This window comes from Lepidochelys olivacea, assembly GCF_965140295.1.
Source record: "Lepidochelys olivacea isolate rLepOli2 genome assembly, chromosome: 1".
Classification (NCBI taxonomy): Eukaryota; Metazoa; Chordata; order Testudines; family Cheloniidae; genus Lepidochelys; species Lepidochelys olivacea.
In genome coordinates this window covers 48,570,156-48,591,949 of record NC_140411.1, presented here as the reverse complement: position 1 = coordinate 48,591,949, position 21,794 = coordinate 48,570,156, and the positions used below count along the sequence as shown (strand labels likewise).

General features: G+C 45.4%; 1 protein-coding gene across 5 annotated transcripts in view; it reads left to right on the top strand.

The window, feature by feature from the left end:
- The window catches only part of KATNAL1 (katanin catalytic subunit A1 like 1), a 50,516-nt gene extending 31,573 nt beyond the window's left edge, over nucleotides 1–18,943 (top strand). For 4 of the 5 annotated variants that reach the window (XM_084621166.1, XM_084621168.1, XM_084621167.1 and 1 more), the window contains 6 exons: nucleotides 724–829; nucleotides 5,689–5,847; nucleotides 9,376–9,502; nucleotides 11,609–11,743; nucleotides 14,962–15,088; nucleotides 16,908–18,943. In XM_084621166.1, the coding sequence (XP_084477292.1) occupies nucleotides 724–829; nucleotides 5,689–5,847; nucleotides 9,376–9,502; nucleotides 11,609–11,743; nucleotides 14,962–15,088; nucleotides 16,908–17,106 (853 nt within the window). In that variant the 3' untranslated portion in view covers nucleotides 17,107–18,943. The remainder of the gene's footprint in view (nucleotides 1–723; nucleotides 830–5,688; nucleotides 5,848–9,375; nucleotides 9,503–11,608; nucleotides 11,744–14,961; nucleotides 15,089–16,907) is intronic. The other variant, XM_084621170.1, reaches the window with a different exon arrangement.
- The last annotated feature ends 2,851 nt before the right edge of the window (nucleotides 18,944–21,794 follow it).

Genomic DNA, 21,794 nt, shown 5'->3' with positions numbered 1-21,794 from the left:
GGAAAACCATGGATTTTGCGTTTTCACAGAGAATCTTTAGTTTTTACATTTTGTGAAAAAGTAAAAACATATATTAACTGTTAACTATATTTTACTGAAAGTACCAGTGTCACTTATTCAGTGTGTGCAACCTCCCCCTCTTGTGGTTGATTTTTGAATGCGCTTTAAATTTACAGTGGAACCCTGTTTATCTGATCTAATTGGGACCAGGGCCAGATTGAATAATCAAGAGAATTTGCAAGAGCTTCCTACCCGTATTTCGATCCCAAGCTGCTGATGGTTCGATTAATATGGAGAGCCAGATAATGGAGGCTTGGCTAAACAGGATTCTACTGTATATCAATAAAACATGGTGTTCAGCTGATACCTATATGTACTGAGGGTAGTTCAGCGTTTCATTTGAATCAAGGAAAACCACAGATATTTGATTCTTTATTAGAGAGTTTTGGTCTTTTTAACATGGAAAATTAGGGTCCCTGATGATCACGTGAGCCAAAACAATTTTTAATTGAGTATCCTAGTAACCTTAGCTGAAAGTAATTTTTTTCCTGCCTTTCACAGGAGAGGTCAATGTAAGGCCACAGATTTATAGCAATGGTCTCAATAGGAACATACTGGCATAATAAAAAGGATAGTGGTACACACAATACTTTTCTCTGTTTTTCATGGCTTAAAAACAAAGTGAAATGTTATGCTTTGTAAATTTGTCCTGGTCTTTTGCAGGGATGACATAGCAGATTTGGAAGAAGCCAAGAAACTATTAAGGGAAGCGGTTGTTCTGCCGATGTGGATGCCTGATTTTTTCAAAGGGATCAGAAGGCCTTGGAAGGTGAGAATGCATGACCACGTTCTCCAGACTGGTCATGGCGCTTTCATGTATGTCAAGTTGTATCTACATGAGCGTAGCATCGTATGCTCATGCTTCCTTACACTGATGGTATACTGTAGTATGTATAGCTATTAGACTGCCGTAATAGCCTAAAATACACATTTATTTAGCAAAGATGGATAATTGTTTAATTATAATAAATGTGGGATTGATTCAGAGTAGCTGGGCCTCAGTAAGTGGGAGCCCAATTTGGATCGGGTTCACAACTTGAAAAAAAAAATTATTGAGGAAGCATGTGAGCTGCTGTTTAAACAGAAAATGAAATGACCTAGCTTTTGGTTCGGGACTGATTGTCCCTTATTCAGCGAATGACTTACGATACAGTTGTGGAAAAGAAGCCCTTGAGGAATTCCACCATGATTTCAATAATTTCCATCCCAACATCAACCTCAGCCTGGACCACTCCACACAAGAGATCCACTTCCTGGACACTACGGTGCTAATAAGCGATGGTCACATAAACACCACACTATACCAGAAACCTACTGACCGCTATTCCTACCTACATACCTCCAGCTTTCATCCAGACCACACCACACAATCCATTGTCTACAGCCAAGCTCTACGGTATAACCGCATTTGCTCCAACTCCTCAGACAGAGACAAACACCTACAAGATCTCTATCAAGCGTTCTTACAATTACAATACCCACCTGCTGAAGTGAAGAAACAGATTGACGGAGCCAGAAGAGTACCCAGAAGTCACCTACTACAGGACAGGCCCAACAAAGAAAATAACAGAACGCCACTAGCCATCACCTTCAGCCCCCAACTAAAACCTCTCCAGCGCCTCATCAAGGATCTATAACCTATCCTGAAGGATGACCCATCACTCTCACAGATCTTGGGAGACAGGCCAGTCCTTGCTTACAGACAGCCCCCCAACCTGAAGCAAATACTCACCAGCAACCATACAACAGAAACACTAACACAGGAACCTATCCTTGCAACAAAGCCCGTTGCCAACTGTGTCCACATATCTATTCAGGGGACACCATCATAGGGCCTAATCACATCAGCCACACTATCAGAGGCTCGTTCACCTGCACATCTACCAATGTGATATATGCCATCATGTGCCAGCAATGCCCCTCTGCCATGTACATTGGCCAAACTGGACAGTCTCTACATAAAATAATAAATGGACACAAATCAGACGTCAAGAATTATAAATTCAAAAACCAGTCAGAGAACACTTCAATTTCTCTGGTCACTCGATTACAGACCTAAAACTGGCAATTCTTCAACAAAAAAACTTCAAAAACAGACTCCAATGAGAGACTGCTGAATTGGAATTAATTTGCAAACTGGATACAATTAATTTAGGCTTGAATAAAGGCTGGGAGTGGATGGGTCATTACACAAAGTAAAACTATTTCCCCATGTTTATTCCCCCACCCCCCACTGTTCCTCAGACTTTCTTGTCAACTGCTGGAAATGGCCCACCTTGATTATCACTACAAAAGGGTCCTCCTTCCCCCCCCCCCCCGCCCTCCTGCTGGTAATAGCTCACCTTACCTGATCACTCTCCTTACAGTGTGTATGGTAACACCCATTGTTTCATGTTCTCTGTGTATATAAATCTCCCCACTGTATTTTCCACTGAATGCATCTAATGAAGTGAGCTGTAGCTCACAAAAGCATATGCTCAAATAAATTTGTTAGCCCCTAAGGTGCCACAAGTACTCCTTTTCTTTTTGCGATACAGAGTAACACGGCTGCTACTCTAAAAGTTGCGGGCTTGTCACTTCATTGAGTTAGTTATGATGATGAAGTCCAGGAAGATATTTCCTATTGAATATCCTCTTTATGGCCCTGATTCAGCAAAGCTCTTAAGCATGTGATTAATGTTAAATACATGAGCAGTCCCAGTACTTAAGGCCCAGATTCAGCAGTGTACTTAAGCACATATTTGTTCTAAATACCTAACCAGTTAGTAGTTAGGGTGGCATTGTGGCTTCCCTTTCATGGCTGGAGCTTTTCTTCTTCACTTTGCCCTGTGGGAGAAGCAGACAGAATGTGGCTGTTAACCCTCTCTAAGCAGACTCGTGTGCCGGTGGTCCTGTGTGGGGAGGGCAAGGCCCCTCTTCCCTCCTAAACCCATTGGTGCTCATAGGCCAGCACTCTTCCTGACTAAACATGGGTGTCATGCATTTGCAGCCATCACTTTCTGAACATCCAAGAGTGGTTGTTTCCTTTCTCTGACCTGCGTTTGTGCCAAGAGGGTCCTGTCTTTAGTTGGGCATCCCACTGCTCCACTAGTGGTATTTAACCTTGCAGTGATTTCATCAAACCACTTAAGCCCTGCAGTGCATATTAGCTTCTTATTGGGAAACACTGGATCAACAGAGCCAAAGAGGAAGAGTAAAGAAGGCTTTATGTTTATAAAAGTTTTTAACTAGTCAGTAACTGCCAGGCTCATAGGTTGTATAGAGAGAAAGCAGCTCGTACTTCCCCCTCCTTCCCCCTTGTGCATCTCTCTAGCTTAGCTAGCAATTCAGGCTCACATTGTGCACTGATCCTTATATCTTGTGCATCCCCAGTTGACGACATTCTCCCACTGCTTTGAACCCTATGAGGTCATTCACACCTGTGCAAAGTGAATGTAAAATGCTACCATTTCTACTTGGTAATGTTACACCCTGTTTACATAGGGATAAATGATGACACAAGGTGTAAGACAGTGAGCAGTTAGGCCCCTTGAATTCATTGGCATTGGATGGGGTATATTTCAAGACAGAACTTGGCCCTCTGTATCGCTATTCATTTTAAGACTGAAGCCTTGTCTAGAGTGGGTTTTTAGCCTCCAGTTTAGCCAGACTGGTGCAAACCCCTAACGTGAACACAACTTGCACAGGTACAGTGTGATTTGACCTGGGGCAGTTTAGCTCTGCTTTCAATCCAAGGTCAGCGCTGATGCAAATCAAGTTGCACCAGTGTAAACCATGAGGTTAATAGATTTTAACTCCAGAAGGGATCATTGATCATCTAGCCTGACCTCCTGTATGTTCAGTACCCCCTCGTTATAACAAACCCCTCAGGATCCACACCATTCGTTTGTTAGAGCCAGGGGTTTGTTATAGCAAAAGAGCTCTTCCAGCACAGGGACTGCGGCTCGAGGTGGGATCCAGGGGCTGGGTTCGCTGCTGTGAAGGGAGTTATAGCAAGGACGTACTGTACAGGCCACAGAATTGTATCTAGTTACCCCTGTGTACACCATGGTCCTCCACTAGTATTGCTGTATGGGTGGAATTCTAGCAGGGACTAACATTCCAGTGTAGACCATGCCTGGATGAACTTGCAGAACAGGAGTCCATTTATCTCTTATAGTTGCTGCCTGGGAGTTTAGGATAACTTTGGCATCCTTATAAAGAGAGGTGGGGTGTCAGCTCTCTGGAAGGAATATGATCGTTTGTAATTTAATTTACCGATGAATGTCTGTGGGAGCTTGCAATAGCTAAGTGTTAAATGGCAATAAAGGTATTAATGGTTAATGGAAAATGTAGGCACAGAGAGGCTATTGCTCTTGATGGGCATGGGGAAAAACATTTTTGAATAATTGTATTCCCGGTTGATTTGTTTTTATAGATTTCTTCCATGTCATTCTTTGTGCTCCTTGCGGTAAATTTTGTGTAGAACAGACACAATTTAATTTGCAGCATGGATAGCGTTTAACAGATATTTTATTGTTGTGGTATTTTATGTAGGATATTAATTGCAAAGCACATTATGATGTGCAAATCTAATTCCAGCTCATTTGATTACCCTTGAAACAAGGTATGACTTTACCTTAGTAAACTCTTGTTAGTATGAAATCAAATCTTGCATTTGCAAAAGAAAGCTGCTCAGAAAGCTGCCATATTCGTGACAGCAGAGTATTTGGAATCTCCGTATTTCTTCTTGTCCTTTCTGGGTGGGGAAAACGTTGTGTCTTTCATTACCACAATGGCTGCGGGAGGCCCACAGTTTGGAAAGCAGATTTTCAAAGTGTCTTGATGAATTCTATTTAAAGTAATTAATTAATTATCAAGTATTACTCCCCTCCTTGGGGCAGTTCTAACCCTACTAGAGAAGGGGAAATGGTCGTTACCACCACTCATTTTCAGGAACTCTTGACATGAGAGGCCTTTTAAAAACTAATGCCTTTCTTCAGTCAAGACAATTAGCAATCCCACCATGGACGCCTAATTTGGGCCCTGAGAACTTTCTGTCCATCCATAATATCTTGTACACTTCAGTGAACAAACAGGCACTGATGTAGAGGAGACTAGTGCTCTCCCACCTTGCCCTCTCTTTTACCTGGATGGGAGATGGAAGGATGGTTAGGCCACTAGCCTGGGACTTGGGAGAACTGGGTTCATTTATCTGCTGTGCCATGGACTTCCTGTGCGATCTTGGGCCAGTCACTTAGCCTCTCTGTGCCTCAGTTCCGTCTCTGTACAGTGGGGATAATAGTCCTTCCCTACCTGATAGGGGTGCTGTGAGGATAAATACAGTAGATTTTGAGACATTCAGATACTGTGGTAATGGGGGCCATGTTAGTACCTTAGTAAGAATAAATAACATGAGAAACCCACATATGCAATTAATGGTTTTAGTGAAACGAGTGCTTGGGAACAAAAAGGAGGCCCAGGCATATGGCAGAGTTATGTTTTTAAGCAATTAAAATGCAGAACTTAGGTCACATTTAGACCTAGTGCAACTCAGCTGATCTCTGTGGATTAGCATTTTGCTTACATCAGGGCTGAATTTGGGGGTCTCATCTTGTCATTTATTTATTACTCTGTATGGAATTTTAGGGTGTTCTGATGGTTGGCCCCCCTGGGACTGGCAAAACCATGCTAGCAAAAGCCGTTGCTACGGAATGTGGGACAACATTCTTCAACGTTTCCTCCTCCACTCTGACGTCCAAATACAGGGGCGAGTCTGAGAAGCTAGTCCGCCTGTTGTTTGAAATGGTAAGTCCTCAATGCTAGGGGCTTTTGTTGGTTTATCAAGCCCCTCACAGCACATTGTTGCAGGATTGAGTTCACTATCCCTGAAACCTCTCCAGTGGATGGGTGTGCACGCTTATATAGCAGGCCCTTCTTGATCATAGAATCATAGAATATCAGGGTTGGAAGGGACCTCAAGAGGTCATCTAGTCCAACTCCCTGCTCAGAGCAGGACCAATCCCCAATTTTTGCCCCAGATCCCTAAATGGCCCCCTCAAGGATTGAACTCACAACCCTGGGTTTAGCAGGCCAATGCTCAAACCACTGAGCTATCCCTCCCCCCAAAATGTATTTTGTATGATGTATTTTTGAGGATTGTGGAGTAAATTACCCTTGTTTCTAGAAGCAAAATGTGTTTCATCTATTTTCTCTGTTCCAAACTGAAGGTTGGTTTCTGAAAGTCAACGGCCAGATCCTGAACTGCAGCTGAGAAATATTTACACACCCCAGGAACTGTGCTGTGTGTGTGTTTGCGCGCAAATATGCCATTTACCCTTTCCTCATCCTTATTTGCTTCTGCACTTCCAAGATGGTGCCCATTAAAACACCTTGCGATTTTTAGATAGACTGGAAACTGAATCTTCCCTCCCCTCCCAACCTTTGCCTTCACAAGAAGCACAATATGTATATTACAAATAGTATATTTTGATTGATCCCCCACCTCCTTTGCAGGATCAAGACCTAAGAAAACAAAGGTCAGATGTAGAATAATCGCTATCGGTCCTCATCCTCAAAGGAAAACTGCACAACACTTTCCAAAGATGAGCCTGGGAGCTTGTGATATACCCAGGGTACAATCTAGCCCAGGGGTGGCCAGCCTGTGGCTCCGGAGCCACATGGGGCTCTTCAGAAGTTAATATGCGGCTCCTTGTCTAGGGACCGACTCCGGGGCTGGAGCTGCAGGCGCCAACTTTCCAATGTGCCGGGGGGTGCTCACTGCTCAACCCCTGGCTCTGCCACAGGCCCTGCCCCCACGCCACCCCTTCCCGCCCCCTCACTTGAGCCTGCCGTGCCCTCGCTCCTCCCTTTCCCCCTCCAGAGCCCCCTGCACGCCACGAAACAGCTGATCGGGAGGGAGGGGGCGGTGCTGATTGGTGGGGCTGCCAGTGGGTGGGAGGTGCTGGGAGTGGCGGGGGGAGCTGATGTGGGGCTGCTGATGTATTACTGTGGCTCTTTGGCAATGTACATTGTTAAATTCTGGCTCCTTCTCAGGCTCAAGTTGGCCACCCCGATCTAGTCTAATGAGTATCTGTGTCTCCCTTGTCCTATAATCTTTAAACTGATTTGCTGCTGTAGCCTCTAGTCTGGACTGCTCACAAACAGCCTCCCGCATGCAAGTCACTGCCTGCTATGTCTGCGTGTGTGTGCTGCAGGGTGACCTCAGCCCACTCCCTGTCTTAAATTCCCCCCCCCCCCCCCCCCCGAGATATGTGTCCTGTACTGCCCAGCCCTCTCCTGGACAATACAAGTATGTTAAGTCCCCCCCTTTTTTTAAAAAGATGATGATATACCAGCTTAGTATTTCAGATAGTTCTTCAGACACCTCAATTTAAACATACTGGATTAGATAAAACCGTAAAACAAGTTTATTAACTACAAAGAGAGATTTTAAGTGAATACAAGTAATGAGGCATAAAAGCCAGAAGTGGTTATAAGAAAAATAAAGATAAAACACAACTAGCGCCTTAACTATGTTAAATGCAAAGCAAAGGTTTTCTCACCACATGCTCTCAACAGACTGACTGGCCAAACTTATTAGGCCAGGACCCCTTCTTCTGTTTAATGGCTGCTTCCTTTGTCTCTTCTCGTGCAGTGAATTGATGGGCAGAAAGAGAGGGAGGAGACAGGGTGCCTTGGGGTGTTTGTCCCCCTTTTCTGTAGTGTCAGCCCCCCATTTGGAAAACATTTCCAGCTGAGATTCGGGAGACAGAGAGTCTACAGAAAGGGATCTTCCCAGCTGCTCTTCTTCACCCATTGGAGCTTCTTTTGTTGTCCTTCCTGCTTGATGACTTTGTTTAGTTCTTAAATGCAGATTAAGCAGAGCACATTCTTTTGTTTGAGACAGACCTGTTGCCACCTCAGTTTGGAACATGTGTTAATAACAACATACAGGGAAATTTTCAAGGGCTGCGGGTCACATAGGCTGGGGGCAGCTCAGCCTCCCCAAACAGCCAGGCATGACCCCACCCCCTGCCATAACTGCTCCCTGCCTGTGGCTCCAATTCTCCGGCTCCAGCACCCCAGTGCTCCGCTGGTGGGGCTGGGGCCCTGCAATGCCCGCCTTCCCGTGCTCCTGAGCTGAGGAGGCTGCGGCTGGCGGCCACCCACTGTGCCAGGGAGGCTGGGGTTGCCCGCCATCCCGGTGCTCCAGGGATGGGGAGGCTGGGGCCATGCATCGCCCGCCCTCACGGCGCTCCTTTGGGGATAGGGGGCTAGCTGTGGCCATGGCCGGGGTGCGTGGAAGGGAGGGCTCAGCTCTGGTGGGGGATGGAAGGGGTGGGGCCTTGGTCAGAAGAGGTGGGGCTAGGGGTTAGCCTCCCCCAGCCGGCGGTTCATGCGCTGCCCATGGAAATCTTATAACTGCACATTCGCTGTTGCCGCACATTTTATCAGGACAGCATTGACGAGAGCAAATTGAGTCTTCAAATGATACCTTACAAGGCATACTTTGTATAAAGATTATTACAACAGTGTGTAGGGTGTGGACACAGGTACATTCTGTCACAAAGCTGAAATTCATTACTCTGCTAGTGGCTAAAAATCATGAACTGAACAGAGACACTGGATTTATGGTTTATTACAACAATCCGTAACCCACTAACCCCCCCTCTCCTCTTTGTCTTATGACTGCAGAGGTGTTAATGGGCCACTCTACCTTGAATGGTCCCTTAGAATTAGGGTGACCAGATGTCCTGTTTTTAAAGGGACAGTCCCGTTTTTTGGGACTTTTTCTTATATAGGCACCTATTACCCCCACCCCCTGTTGCATTTTTTCACAGTTGCTATCTGGTCACCCTACTTAAAATACATGCTAAAGAATTTGTTCCACCTTGTATTTAGCTGTGCCATTTGGAGTACCTTTCCCGGACCCAAAGAGCTCTGTGTTGCTCAAAAGCTTGTCTCTCCCACCAACAGAAGTTGGGCTGGTAAAAGATAATCCCTCACCCAGCTTGTCTGTCTAATATCCTCAGACTGACACAGCTACAACTACACTGCATACAAGAAAACAAGTAACACACACAGAGTTCTGCGCATGCTTAACTTTCGGCACTTGTGAAAGTTAACCATTGACTTCAGTGGTACGACTGTGTGTGTGTGTGTAAAGTTTGGCACATGTGGAAGTCTTTGCAGGGTTAAGATCTTAGATGAATTTTTCTGTGCCCGGGACATATCTTCCAGTTATTCAGCACCTAGCACAATAGGGCCTGAAGTCTGACTGGGGCTTGTGCTTGCGACTGCAATCTAAGTAATTGTATTTTCACTTCAATAAAGGCAAGGTTTTATGCGCCAACAACAATCTTCATTGATGAAATCGATTCCATCTGCAGCCGCAGAGGCACTTCCGACGAACATGAAGCAAGTCGCAGGGTCAAGTCGGAGCTGCTTGTTCAGATGGACGGTAATTGGTGTTTAGATACCTCAGAATGGAGCTGCTGTTTCTCTTCTGGTTTTGTGACATGCTTTGTAGACACTTCATTGTTCAGAAATGAGTAGAGCTGGCAGAAAACAACCATCTCTTTTATTGGGGGAGGACGGGGGCAGAGGAAGCGATCTCTTTAATTCAAAATGGGCCCATCTTTTGGTGAATGAGAGAGTCCAGAATATTTAATTTTTTTTAAAGTATCTTTTTTTTATAAACATGACATGGCTGCAAAAGTTTTGTTTAAGCCATTTTTGATAAACTTTAATTTGAAAAATGTAGCCTGCTCTAGGAGAAGCATATTTTGAACATTCATGCAGTTTAACACAGACCTTTGTGTGTGGTGCAGTGCACAGGGGGTTTCTGCAGTACAAAGTTGTGAACAAACGCCTTCCTTGATTCTCCCACGCAGGGCCTCTTTGTTGGATTTGACTAGACCAGACCTTGCATTGACGACTAGTGTCATTTCATTAATAATATGTACCATTGGATCACTGTTCTCTGTATATGTACCATTTAACACCAGCATCAAAGGAATATTTATGGTACAGGGGTCTGACCACCCACCACTCTGTCCTTGCTGTTAGTCATTGTAGGACAGCACCTCCAAGTGTGTAGGCACGCCCAGAGGCGGATTAAGGTTTCCTCGGGCCCTGGGCCAGAGCAAGTGGTGGGGGGGGACGACCCACCCCACCCCTTCCACCTGCTGTCCTTCCCCAGTTCCACCCCCCTCTGCCTGCAGCCCCACCCATGACCCCACCCCTTTAGGCCCCTTTCCCCAGGCCCTGCCCTTGTTCCCCCCTATTCTGCCCCTCCACTGCGGCCCTGCAACCCATTTGCTACTTTCTAACCCCCACCCCACTGGGGCCTTAAGACTGGAGAAGCTCTGTCCCCCCACCACAGCCCCAGCTGCAGCGGGGAGTGAGAGCTCCCTGAGGCCGTGGCAGGTAGCGAGATCCTCCAGTCCCAGGGCCACAGCAGGGGTTCGGGTGCTGGGGCTTCCCCTGCTACCCCGCAGCTTCTGTGGGGGCCTAGGTTAGGGGTGCTGGAGCTTCTCCGACCTGCTCGGTGGTTCTGCTGGAGAGTGCGGGGGAGCTTCCCCTGCTGCCACCCTCAGCTTCTACCTGGGATGGGGTCGGAGGGCGCAGGGGCCTTCCACTGCTGTCCCCAGCTTTTGCCAGGAAGCTGGGCTAGAGAGCGTGGGTGCTTTCCCCGTTGTGCAGGGGAGCAGGGTCGGGAGGTGCGGGAGGCTTCCCCCGTTCTGCGGGAGAGTGGGGTCGGTGTGCGGGGGCTTTCCCTGCCATCCGCAGCTTCTGTGAGCGATAGGTGTGCTGGGGGCTTCCCCTGCCACCCAGGCTTCTGCCAGGGAGCGGGTTTGGTGCGCAGGGGCTTCCCCCATCCCCCGGCTTCTGCCCAGGAGCCATGTTGGAGTGTGCGGGCATTCCCCGCCACACCTGCCCAGTGCTGCTGTCGGGGAGTGGGGTTGGGGAGTGGGGGGTTTCGCCTGCCGGGAACAGCTGCCTGGGAGTGGGGTTGGGTGCAGGGGCTTTTCCAGCCCCTGCTGCCTGGCGGTCGGGGCCCCGGGCACAGGCACCGTAGGCCCAGTGGCTAGTCCGCTACTGTGCACACCACAGAACATGAAGGGACAACAGCTTTTTGCCCAGAGGGAATCAGTTTCTTTTTTAATCTAACTGCTTGGGTTGGGAGGTGACTGAAAGTTTTTTACTATCTCTTCAGTGGCCAATACAGAATAAGTTGGTCGTTTCAGTTCAGTTCATAGTGGGCAAGTGTCCACGCATCACAAAACGAGGTTGTTGGCAGTCTGGCAGCGGCCAAGAACTGAACGGTCAGGCAGAATAAATTGTTCTCTCCTCCCTAGAAGTAGGTGCTGTCTCCAAAGCAGAGCTGGGGTATGTTGGGAGAGTGGGTTAGAGAAGCTTGCACTGCTGCTGCCCATGCTGTACCCATGTATTGACAAATGCAGTGCCGCCTTCTCCAAGGTTTGTCAGTCCAGCACCGTGAGCAAGCATGGTATTTGCTACAATCATTAAAATGACTCTTTTTCCTACACTGTTGGACTTGCAGGAGTAGGTGGTGCACTAGAAAATGATGACCCTTCCAAAATGGTGATGGTGCTGGCTGCTACAAACTTTCCCTGGGACATCGATGAAGCGTTGCGAAGAAGATTAGAGAAACGGATTTATATACCTTTGCCAACAGGTACGATTGCTACAAGTATTTTCCTTTAAATGTTTTTTTCTAGGAAGCTTGTTCTTGACTGTATCTCTTAGGATTGTTAAGACCCTTAATATGTCTGTTCTAAACATTGCATTTGAGGGGTTAATAACTTGGCTGGCTGGTTTCTTAAAAAAATTGCCTGGAGCTCAGAAACAATGAGCTATGGTATTTCATTGCAGACCCATTGATGGGTTCTTATTTTTTGAAACCAAGTTAGTTTTAATGAGCCTGGAATTATTTTAAATGTTGTAGTCAATCCTTGAGTGATCATCAAAGGCAGCCTTTGGACTTTTTAAGAAATATTGCAAATGCATTCCCATGCCCTTGCAGATGAATGCAGAGAAATGGATCCATGAATTATCACTTCCAGGCTTAGCACATTGTAAATCACTGCTTGCCGGCCTTTATGCCTAGACTTCAAGTCACTCAAAATGTAGCAGGCTGATTGCTCTCCTGCCCAAGATTCCTTGGCTTGTATTGTCATTCCTGGCTGTCACTCGTATATCCTATTAATTTCAAGATTCGTATCACTTGAAGGTTGTATAGCTTTGTTTCTTCTTGGGACAGTGAATGCCTTGTATCGCTGCATGAGCACACTAGATAACAAGATGCGTGGTCATGGTGACAGCAATTGTGATTGAGTTTAACAAGTATAAGGACATTTTAATAGGTATACAGCTTGTCTTTGCAGCTCACAGACAGTAATAGCTCATAACAGGATGACTGGCTTTATGACCAATTAGTCTAAAATTCTATCAGTTTGCTCTTGTTTCTAATTGAGCAAGACTTGCTTTTGACATAGTGTAATACACCCTGCACTTCTTACATGAGGTGGATTGCCACTGTAGTTGTGAGTTTACATTCTATCATCTTATTCCGCCTATGAAGAAGTTAAATTGTTCTGTGCATCTCCAGATGATGTATTTGCATTCATGCTTTGTCATTTGAGATCACCAGGGATTTCAGTTGGGAAAAGTTTAAACCAAATAAATAAATTGTAGGATCTGGTGTAGTGTGAATTTTATGATGTGATATTTCTAAAATGACATAAGGCCCTGGGAAAACTTAGGAAAATATTCTGTTTCAGAGAAACAGCTCTGCATGTGTGCCATATGTGCATCTATGGTGTTCTGTAAATAATCAATAACCCTTCTAAAGAAAATGCCATCTCTCTGTACAGACCCTCTCTCTGGATTATAGGTAATTTTGTAAGGCACTTAAGGTACCACAGTAGTATAAATACTTTCTATATTTTCTTTTTCACTGTTCTCTGTTAGTCACCGGGGACACTTATAAAACAGGAGTGTTGTTCTTGAGATTTTGTCTGCTCATCTTGCTGCTTCCCCCTCAAAATGGTCATCCTCTGTTTTTAAGGCATCAAAGCTGGTTGCTGTAGAAATGAACATGCTGATGTAGTGTACATTTTCCCTTGCAATAAAAAACTGAAAAGAAAGCCTCTTTCTCTTCACCCCCACCCCTCAAAATAACATAAAGGGACAAACTTTCAAATGTGGGTTCTCAAAGCACAAGCGTAGGACTTGCATATGCACATGCTATGTGTGCAGAAAGGTTAAATTGGCTGTGTAAATGGGTACTTATTTAGTCAGTTACCATGCTGTGCACACAGCATCTGTGTTTGAAAATTGGCCAATGCAATTGTTTCTAAATATAATTTCTGTTTTCCATGAGGCTTCAGCAACTCTGTTGGGCCCCGGTTCAGCAAAGCACTTAAGCATGTGCTTAAAGTTTAGCATATGCTTAAGTGCTTTGCTAAATGCTCTCTACCTCTATGTAAATGGAAATATTTGTGTCATCAAGTCCATGGTGTATCTAATAAAACCATGTAAATAATGTGCAGTCAACTTCTGAACAGACAGGTGTATCACAAGGGTCAGGAGGAGAATCAGAGGTTTGTAGGATCACGCCTTTGTTTCTTGTAAGAATAATATTCCCTGCTGGTCAGCTGTGTACAGTGAGAAAATGATGCACAACGAGGTCTGAGGTTATACCAGAGACGGTATCTGTTTGTCTCAGGCACATTGTGCAGAATGAGGCAAATGGCTAAGTGCTTTCAGTCATCTGAGAAGAGTAAGCATTTGGTATGATTGCACTTCCTGAGCTGTTTTGCGGTTTTATGAAGTGTCTGTACGGGATATTTTTTAACTTCATGCTCTGCCAAAAATGTGCTCAGTTTTGTTTTTCTAATATGTGAGTACAAAGGAGATCACTAACCATAGGTGCTGCCCAGTGTTCGGGCAGGGCATGCCAGGTTCTTTTCTTTCCTGGCACCTCCTGTTGAGAGCTGCTCTAGTCTGTGATGGTGTGCTCCTTCTGTGACGCAGCCCTCCTGCTGGGTGTCACGTTGATGTCCACCCCTTCTGGAGTATAAGAAGAATCCAGCAATGGGGTAGCCCTCTAGGTAAAGCAAAGGGCTCCCAAGTCAGGGTCTTGACTCGTCTGTCTTTAGTGCCTTCTCTCATCTAGAGTGCCCATCATGGTTAGACTTCTGGCTTTGATACCCCTAGCCTAAGGGGTGGTAGGGCAAGCTGGGACCACCCTCTCCACCAGCTTCTAATCCAGGGATCAGTAGTAAGCAGCTACATCCTGCACCCCAGAGTGCTACGCTGCTGCTTCTCTGGTCACTTGCTACCTGTCCCCTCTTTTCACAACAGATAAAGTACAGTAAAACCTCAGAGTTACAAACATTTCTGTGTTACGAACAACCTCCATTCCCGAGGTGCTCATAAGTCTGAGGTTCCACTGTAAAGATTTTTAATAACTGGAATCAAAGATAAAGTCTCAAACCTTCAGAGAATCTCTAGGCTCTTCCCTTTGGCTGTGGCAACTTTGCCAAAGGCAGGCATCAGGGGCTCCTGCACTGCTCCTTCCCAGGAACTCAGAATGTATGTCAGTTCACCTCCACTGTTTGCTGCCTTACTGAGCTGACCCGTTCCTTTTGTGCTCCTCCTCCTCCTCATACCATGCTTTGCAGGTATGGCCTGGTGAGGCATCCTGGGTCTGGAGCAGCTGCCTATCTCCTTCCTTGTTGGTGCTAGGTTTGTATAACCTATCATAATAAGGCTTTTCATCTGTAGTTTCCATTTAAAGCCTAGATCGAGTTTGTCTTTTTTTGAGTATGCGTGTCAGTGACTTGAACAAAAGTATTATTAAACTTTAAACAAGTGATTCTTGTATCACAGCAAAAGGTAGAGCAGAGCTGCTTAAGATTAATCTTCGGGAAGTAGAGATGGATCCTGATATACACCTTGAAGAAATTGCTGAGAAGATCGAAGGCTACTCTGGTGCTGATATAACTAATGTTTGCAGGTATTTTGTTCATTTTATTTGCAAACAAATATAAAATCAATAGTTATGTTACTCAATAAAAGAGAGCAGCACCAGGCCCTGCCCACAATAGTCGAAAGCATGCTAGCAGCAACTATGTTTAAGGCTTGAATACACTTGCTAGCACTATTCGTACAATAGGATGGTTCTTAGAAAGCTTGAAGACTGTGTCAAGATGTGACGGTGTCTGCTATGGTCGTGGGAGAGCAGACAGCCTGAGCAAATGTTTTGTTACCATTGTCTATTTTCACCGACTCCTGTTTTAATCTTCGAATCTAGTATAAAGCTGGGTTGTTTGGGGTTTTTTAACCCTGTGGATTTAGGAGCTGGAACTTCCTGCTGCAGAAAGAAACAAGATATTTTACTTATTCCTATCTAATATTTTCTATTGCATTTGTGTCCAGAGACCCAATCAGGACTCAGCTGCTCTCAGTGCTAGATAGAGCTGGCTGGAAACTGGAATCCCTATTCCGCAGGATATTTCAAAATTTATAAAATATATTGCTTTGAACCAAAAAGAACAATGACATTTCCTGCAGAACGGGAATTCCAATATTTTGTTTTGAAAAAGTCAAAATGACCTCTTGTTTTGATCTTTTCCAAACATTTCAGTGGCTTCCTGCGCTCACAGGAACACTGTCAACTTTCCAGGCAGGGAGATGGGCAACTTGGGGACCCACAAGCCAAGCCTGGGAGCTTGGGATCTGTGGCTTCCAGGCTCCCCCAGGCTTTCCAGCAGACTGCCTGGTTTCCATCAGAATTTCATCAAAATCCTTGTTACGGCAAAACATTTCAATTGAGAAGAATCAGCATTTTCTAGTAGAAAAAAGTTCTGCTGGAAAACGTCCAACCCGTGCCAGAGCTAGGGGCTGAACATCAAGTACAAATGCTTGGTCCCTGCCCAGAGGAACTTACGCTGTATGAACATGTCTCAAGACTGTGGCCACCCACATTTCTGCTGATTAAGTGGCTATTAACCTGTGTTGAAATGACTCCAGAGTTTTGAAATCTTTGTGTTGAACTGTACAATAGTTAGGTTAAATGTTGTCCCTCGGGCCTATATTCTCCCTTGCTGGGAAAACTGCAAAAAGAGAATCCATAGCTGAAAATTCCACATGGGCCATGCTGTGAGAAATGAGCGACGTTCTCTTTTTCTGGTGAGCAGGGCTTAGAAAGGGCCAGGGGAAGAGTCTACCAGATGAAAAGCGTATAAGGATCTGCAGGCATCGGTGTCCTCAGCCCTGTGGATTAATATGTCATGTGTGCTTTTTGGCTGCCACTCTGCACTTTCCAGACCAAGTGACCCTGCCAAAACTGGCAGCAGGGCTGAATTGCATGTCAAGCTGCCATTGGCTCCCCCACCAGGGACTGCACACTGCTAAGGAGGTTGAAGCCATGGAGTGGGAGATAGTGCTGCATCAGAGGGGAACAGAAGCTTGAATGTTTCAAAAAGGAGGGATCAGTTGAGCACAGTTTTTGTTTTCATGAGTTTAGTGACTGCATTGAAGTCACAAGATTCATCTCCATGAATCATTGTAAAAGGTTTTCAGTTTTATAGTTTTAATTATCTCTGCACATTTACCATATGCTTAAATGGATTTGGGTACCAATGCATTCTTTACATCAAATGAATGTAGTGATCTTGGAACATAGAAGCGAAGAAAGATGTATTCTACATCTTGGAAGTTATTGCATTCTTAAGTGTTCCTTCCAGTGAAGCTTGAGAATATAATCAAAATTCATGTGGCTCACTGCACACAGTACTGACACTTAGTTCCCATGTATTTTCCTTTGTTTCCAGGGATGCCTCTTTGATGGCAATGAGACGGCGCATTAACGGCTTAACCCCAGAAGAGATCCGTGCACTTTCTAAAGAGGAACTTCAGATGCCTGTCACCAAGGGGGACTTTGAGCTGGCTCTGAAGAAAATCTCCAAGTCTGTTTCAGCTGCAGACCTGGAGAAGTATGAAAAATGGATGGCAGAGTTTGGATCTGCTTAACCTCAGTGACGTCTGTTCTGGGCAATAGTTTTTTTTTTATCTTTTTCTGTTGTAAACTGTAAAATGAGTTAAAAATGTTTTAAAAGCTTTAATAAAAGGTTTGATTTTTTTTTCCTTCTGGTGACAAGAACCCCTCCCCCCTTTTAAATTTTGTTACTCTTGAAAGGAATAAAAATGGTAACTCACACAAGACATAAAGATGCTTTCTGACTGAATAGTAAAATGCATAAATAGCAAAGGGAAAATACACTTTTGAAGATAAGCTGCACTTTTCCAGTGAATTTCAGTGTTCCTTATTTTCACAGACACTAGTCTTTCATGGCCCAGATATGTAAATCAGGCATGGGAGGGTGATGAGAGAAGCTAGCAGAGATTTGCTGCATACCTTATTTGTAGGAATTGCTGTATTTCTAGTAAGGATCGGGTTCCTTGCCCTTGTATGTGGCACTGAAGTTACTGTTCGGCTGCTGCTTCTCCTTTCATTAGGTTATTCTGAGCAAAGTAAGTGGGTAAAATTGGCCTTGTTTACAATAAGCAGAGAGCAGTTTGCATCAAGACTCAAATTGTTAATGATTTTGTTGGAAACTTTTTCAGCCTAATTTTTCTCTCACTCTCACCAGTTTTACACTGGTGTAACTTCACAGACTTCTGTGGTGTTATTCTGACTTTACGCCAGTGGAAGTGAAAGGAAAATCGGGGCACTTGATTTCTTTTGGTCAAGCTTAGGCCACATTTGCACCAGTGTAACCAAAGCTGTGATTTTTTTTAACTGATTTTAGTTGACCTTCCACTCTTGCACTATTACTCATCCCCCTATATTTTGTTTGTTTTCTAGATATTTTTTATTCTTATTTATTAAACACCAATAGTGTGCTTGACTCAATTCAAGACTCTAATACCAAGCCCATTCCTGCTCCTAGAAGACAGACACTGGACATGGAGCTCTCGTTTTCCTATCAGTCACAAACACTCTCTTTCCTAGACTTGGTACAGGACAACATTTGTTTACGCTGTGGAACTGTTTTTGCAGTTCAGACTTTTATGCAGTTTTCTTAAATGTGTAAAAATGCTTTGACTGGGAAAATGATTAATTTCGGTAGATTGTCTCCTACCCCAAGCCAATGTAGTGCTGAAAAAGGCTGGATTGGCAGCTTTGGCGCATGAAGGCCTCCGTCCCAGAGTGTGGCTGTCACACTGGAAGTAGCTGTGCTGGCCCCTCTCCACATGAGTTTGTGGCTCTCATATCTGACGTACCGGAGCTTCCTCTGCTAGGAACAGAGAGAGAGAGTTCAGTTTCAGTGGCCATCCTGTCCTTGGCCTCTCTGCTGAGGCTGTCAGTAAGGCTGCCAGTTGTGACGATGGGGATTGTAACATCGACCTGTTCTTTAGGAATTAGACCGAGTCCACTTTTCGTATAATCACCAAACTGCTGTGGCATGCAAGCAACTTCTTGCTATAATTGACTTTGACCAGACCTAGAAAGGTTCCAACTACCATTATTACTCCACCGAGCTGGCCAGCCCTTCATAGTACCTGCGGGACATGGCCAGAATTGTTTAAATGAATTCCTAGTGCAAACACAACTCTGGTGCCTCACCCATTCACTTGTTAGGGGAGAAAGACGTCTGGGATTTATTCTAAACAGTTCTACAGCACATAACTGGTTACGTAGGCTACATTTGCAATAGTTTTGCCATGAATTCATTATCTGTAGATACCTTGCATGTAGACAGCACCTTGGGCTGAGCCTGTGAATGGTACGGTTTGCTCTTTTCAAGCAAAGGGCCTGCTGTAACTTGAATGGAAAAAATCCCAATAAATGTCCTGATGACTCTCATTCATGTTGCATTGTACTTTTGTTTGGATGCAGACTTTGGGATCAACTGTGGCTCTTCTGGCCCAGGCCCCTGTGGCTGACTTGGGCACGATGCCTCTTGAGCTCTGGCAGTGCAAGGGGAGTACAGCTGGTGCAGAGACCTTCCAAAGGGTGCAGCATTTGCTCCACTGGCCAGAGCTGGGGGAAGGGAATTGTGGGCCCTGCTGCGCTGTACCCCTGCCGGGGGAGGCTACCGGGCTCAGGGAACGCATGGACTCTCATTGTGGTCATCCCTTGAAAGGTGGAGAGAGAAGGCTCCATTTGCCCTCTTTCCCCTGGCTAGTCTGCTGCACTTGTGCAGGGCTGGGCACGTTTGGACCCCTTGTGTTTTCACATATCACTAATGATATGTGTGACCATCAGACTAAATAAAGGGGCAGTCTCGGAAGTTGCAAGAGGTGCAAGTGGAAACCAAGTGTAATCTATATTGTTCTGGAATAGAATTCATCCCTACTCAGGCGGTCAGCACAAGCCCTGTGGGTTTAAATGGGATTTAATTGGTGCATTGCCCTTTGCACAAAAATGAATGTCACCCCTAGTGAATAGCTAAGCCTTTCCTGGGGGGGGGAAGGGAGAAAAGCTTTTAAAAAATAGCAAGCTTCTATAATTACTCCTTGTTCCTTCGTGGGTGGTGAAGCTGTCAAGCATTGCACTTTCCTGTAATTACTGTTGTTCATTTGATTTTAATGTTATTCTTTCATGTGGCTACTAGATGGACATTGCAGAAATTAAAGGACCCAATGAGATTCTCTAATAAGTACTACTGGAGTAGTGCCTTGGTCCCCCATTGTGCTAGGCACTGTACAAACAGAGAGAGAGAGAGAGAGTCCCTACCTGAAGAGCTTACAACCTAGGCAGACTGAAGGGGAATTGGAGGCAGGACGTGACTTGCCCAAGGCAATGCAGCAGCTCTGTGATAGAGCTTCTCCTGACACCCAATCAGGAGCCCTACCCACTAGATCATGCTGCCCTCCTCTGTAGCTCCATCTTGTAACAAAAGTCTCCTTTGCTACTGTGATTTGCTAGGGTTGGTTGCCTCAGTAAACAGGGGTCACTCGGGGGGAATCATAGTCATGGACTTTTCCCTCCTACCCATCCGAATTCTGATCCGTGTTTTGGGCTTTGAACATTAGGATGGTGTGGACTGCACTCTCAGCAAATTTGCGGATGATACTAAACTGGGAGGAGTGGTAGATACGCTGGAGGGGAGGGATAGGATACAGAAGGACCTAGACAAATTGGAGGATTGGGCCAAAAGAAATCTGATGAGGTTCAATAAGGATAAGTGCAGGGTCCTGCACTTAGGATGGAAGAATCCAATGCACCGCTACAGACTAGGGACCGAATGGCTAGGCAGCAGTTCTGCAGAAAAGGACCTAGGGGTGACAGTGGACGAGAAGCTGGATATGAGTCAGCAGTGTGCCCTTGTTGCCAAGAAGGCCAATGGCATTTTGGGATGTATAAGTAAGTGCATAGCGAGCAGATCGAGGGACGTGATCGTTCCCCTCTATTCGACATTGGTGAGGCCTCATCTGGAGTACTGTGTCCAGTTTTGGGCCCCACACTACAAGAAGGATGTGGATAAATTGGAGAGAGTCCAGCGAAGGGCAACAAAAATGATTAGGGGTCTAGAACACATGACTTATGAGGAGAGGCTGAGGGAGCTGGGATTGTTTAGCCTGCAGAAGAGAAGAATGAGGGGGGATTTGATAGCTGCTGTCAACTACCTGAAAGGGGGTTCCAAAGAGGATGGCTCTAGACTGTTCTCAGTGGTAGCAGATGACAGAACGAGGAGTAATGGTCTCAAGTTGCAGTGGGGGAGGTTTAGATTGGATATTAGGAAAAACTTTTTCACTAGGAGGGTGGTGAAACACTGGAATGTGTTACCTAGGGAGGTGGTAGAATCTCCTTCCTTAGAGGTTTTTAAGGTCAGGCTTGACAAAGCCCTGGCTGGGATGATTTAACTGGGAATTGGTCCTGCTTCGAGCAGGGGGTTGGACTAGATGACCTTCTGGGGTCCCTTCCAACCCTGATATTCTATGATTCTATGATTACACTTCAGCTTCCGGTCTGGTGGGTGCAGCTGTAACTCCAGTGAAATCAAAGGGGTTGTACTTGCTACAAGTGACCACAAGACTCTAACATTGCTCTTTGGGCTGCTGCACAATGCGAGTGTCCCCCGCAAGGTGCATTCAGCCACCGTGATTCAGAAAGTCTCAAATGTCCGCATGTTCTTTTGTGTCATGTGAGGCAGTGACCCGCTTGCCAATGAGAGCCCTGGGAGGATGGGGTGATCTTAGGAGATCATTACCCTTAGCTCCTCACTCAAACTGCCACTTTAAAGTGTTAAGCCATTATGTCATGTCATCGGAACCATATGTGAAACAAAATTCACTGTGGTGGGACTTAAATGTTCAAACATCCACACACGCAAGACCAAAATGTTACATCACTGAGCCCCCGATCATGAGCCTTCTCTCCCACACCTCAATCAATTTTCTCATGTTGATGGTGCCCTTATAGAAATGTATTTCACAGCTGCAGAACGGACTTGTGAAAATGCCCCCAAATCACAGATTTTATTCTTTATCTGTATCATGGTAGAGCTCAAAGGCCCCAGCCAGGATCAGGGCCCCATTGTAAAACCACACTCTAAGAGTCTCTGCCCCAAAGACTTTGCAAGATAAGGCCCTAATCCTGCATTGCAGCTCCCTGCAGATAGATCCTTGAACCGTCACAAAGCCCCAGTGAGGCCAATGGGGGCTCTGCAGGAGTCTACCTCACCTACCAGCTTGCAGGATGTAAGAGTGAA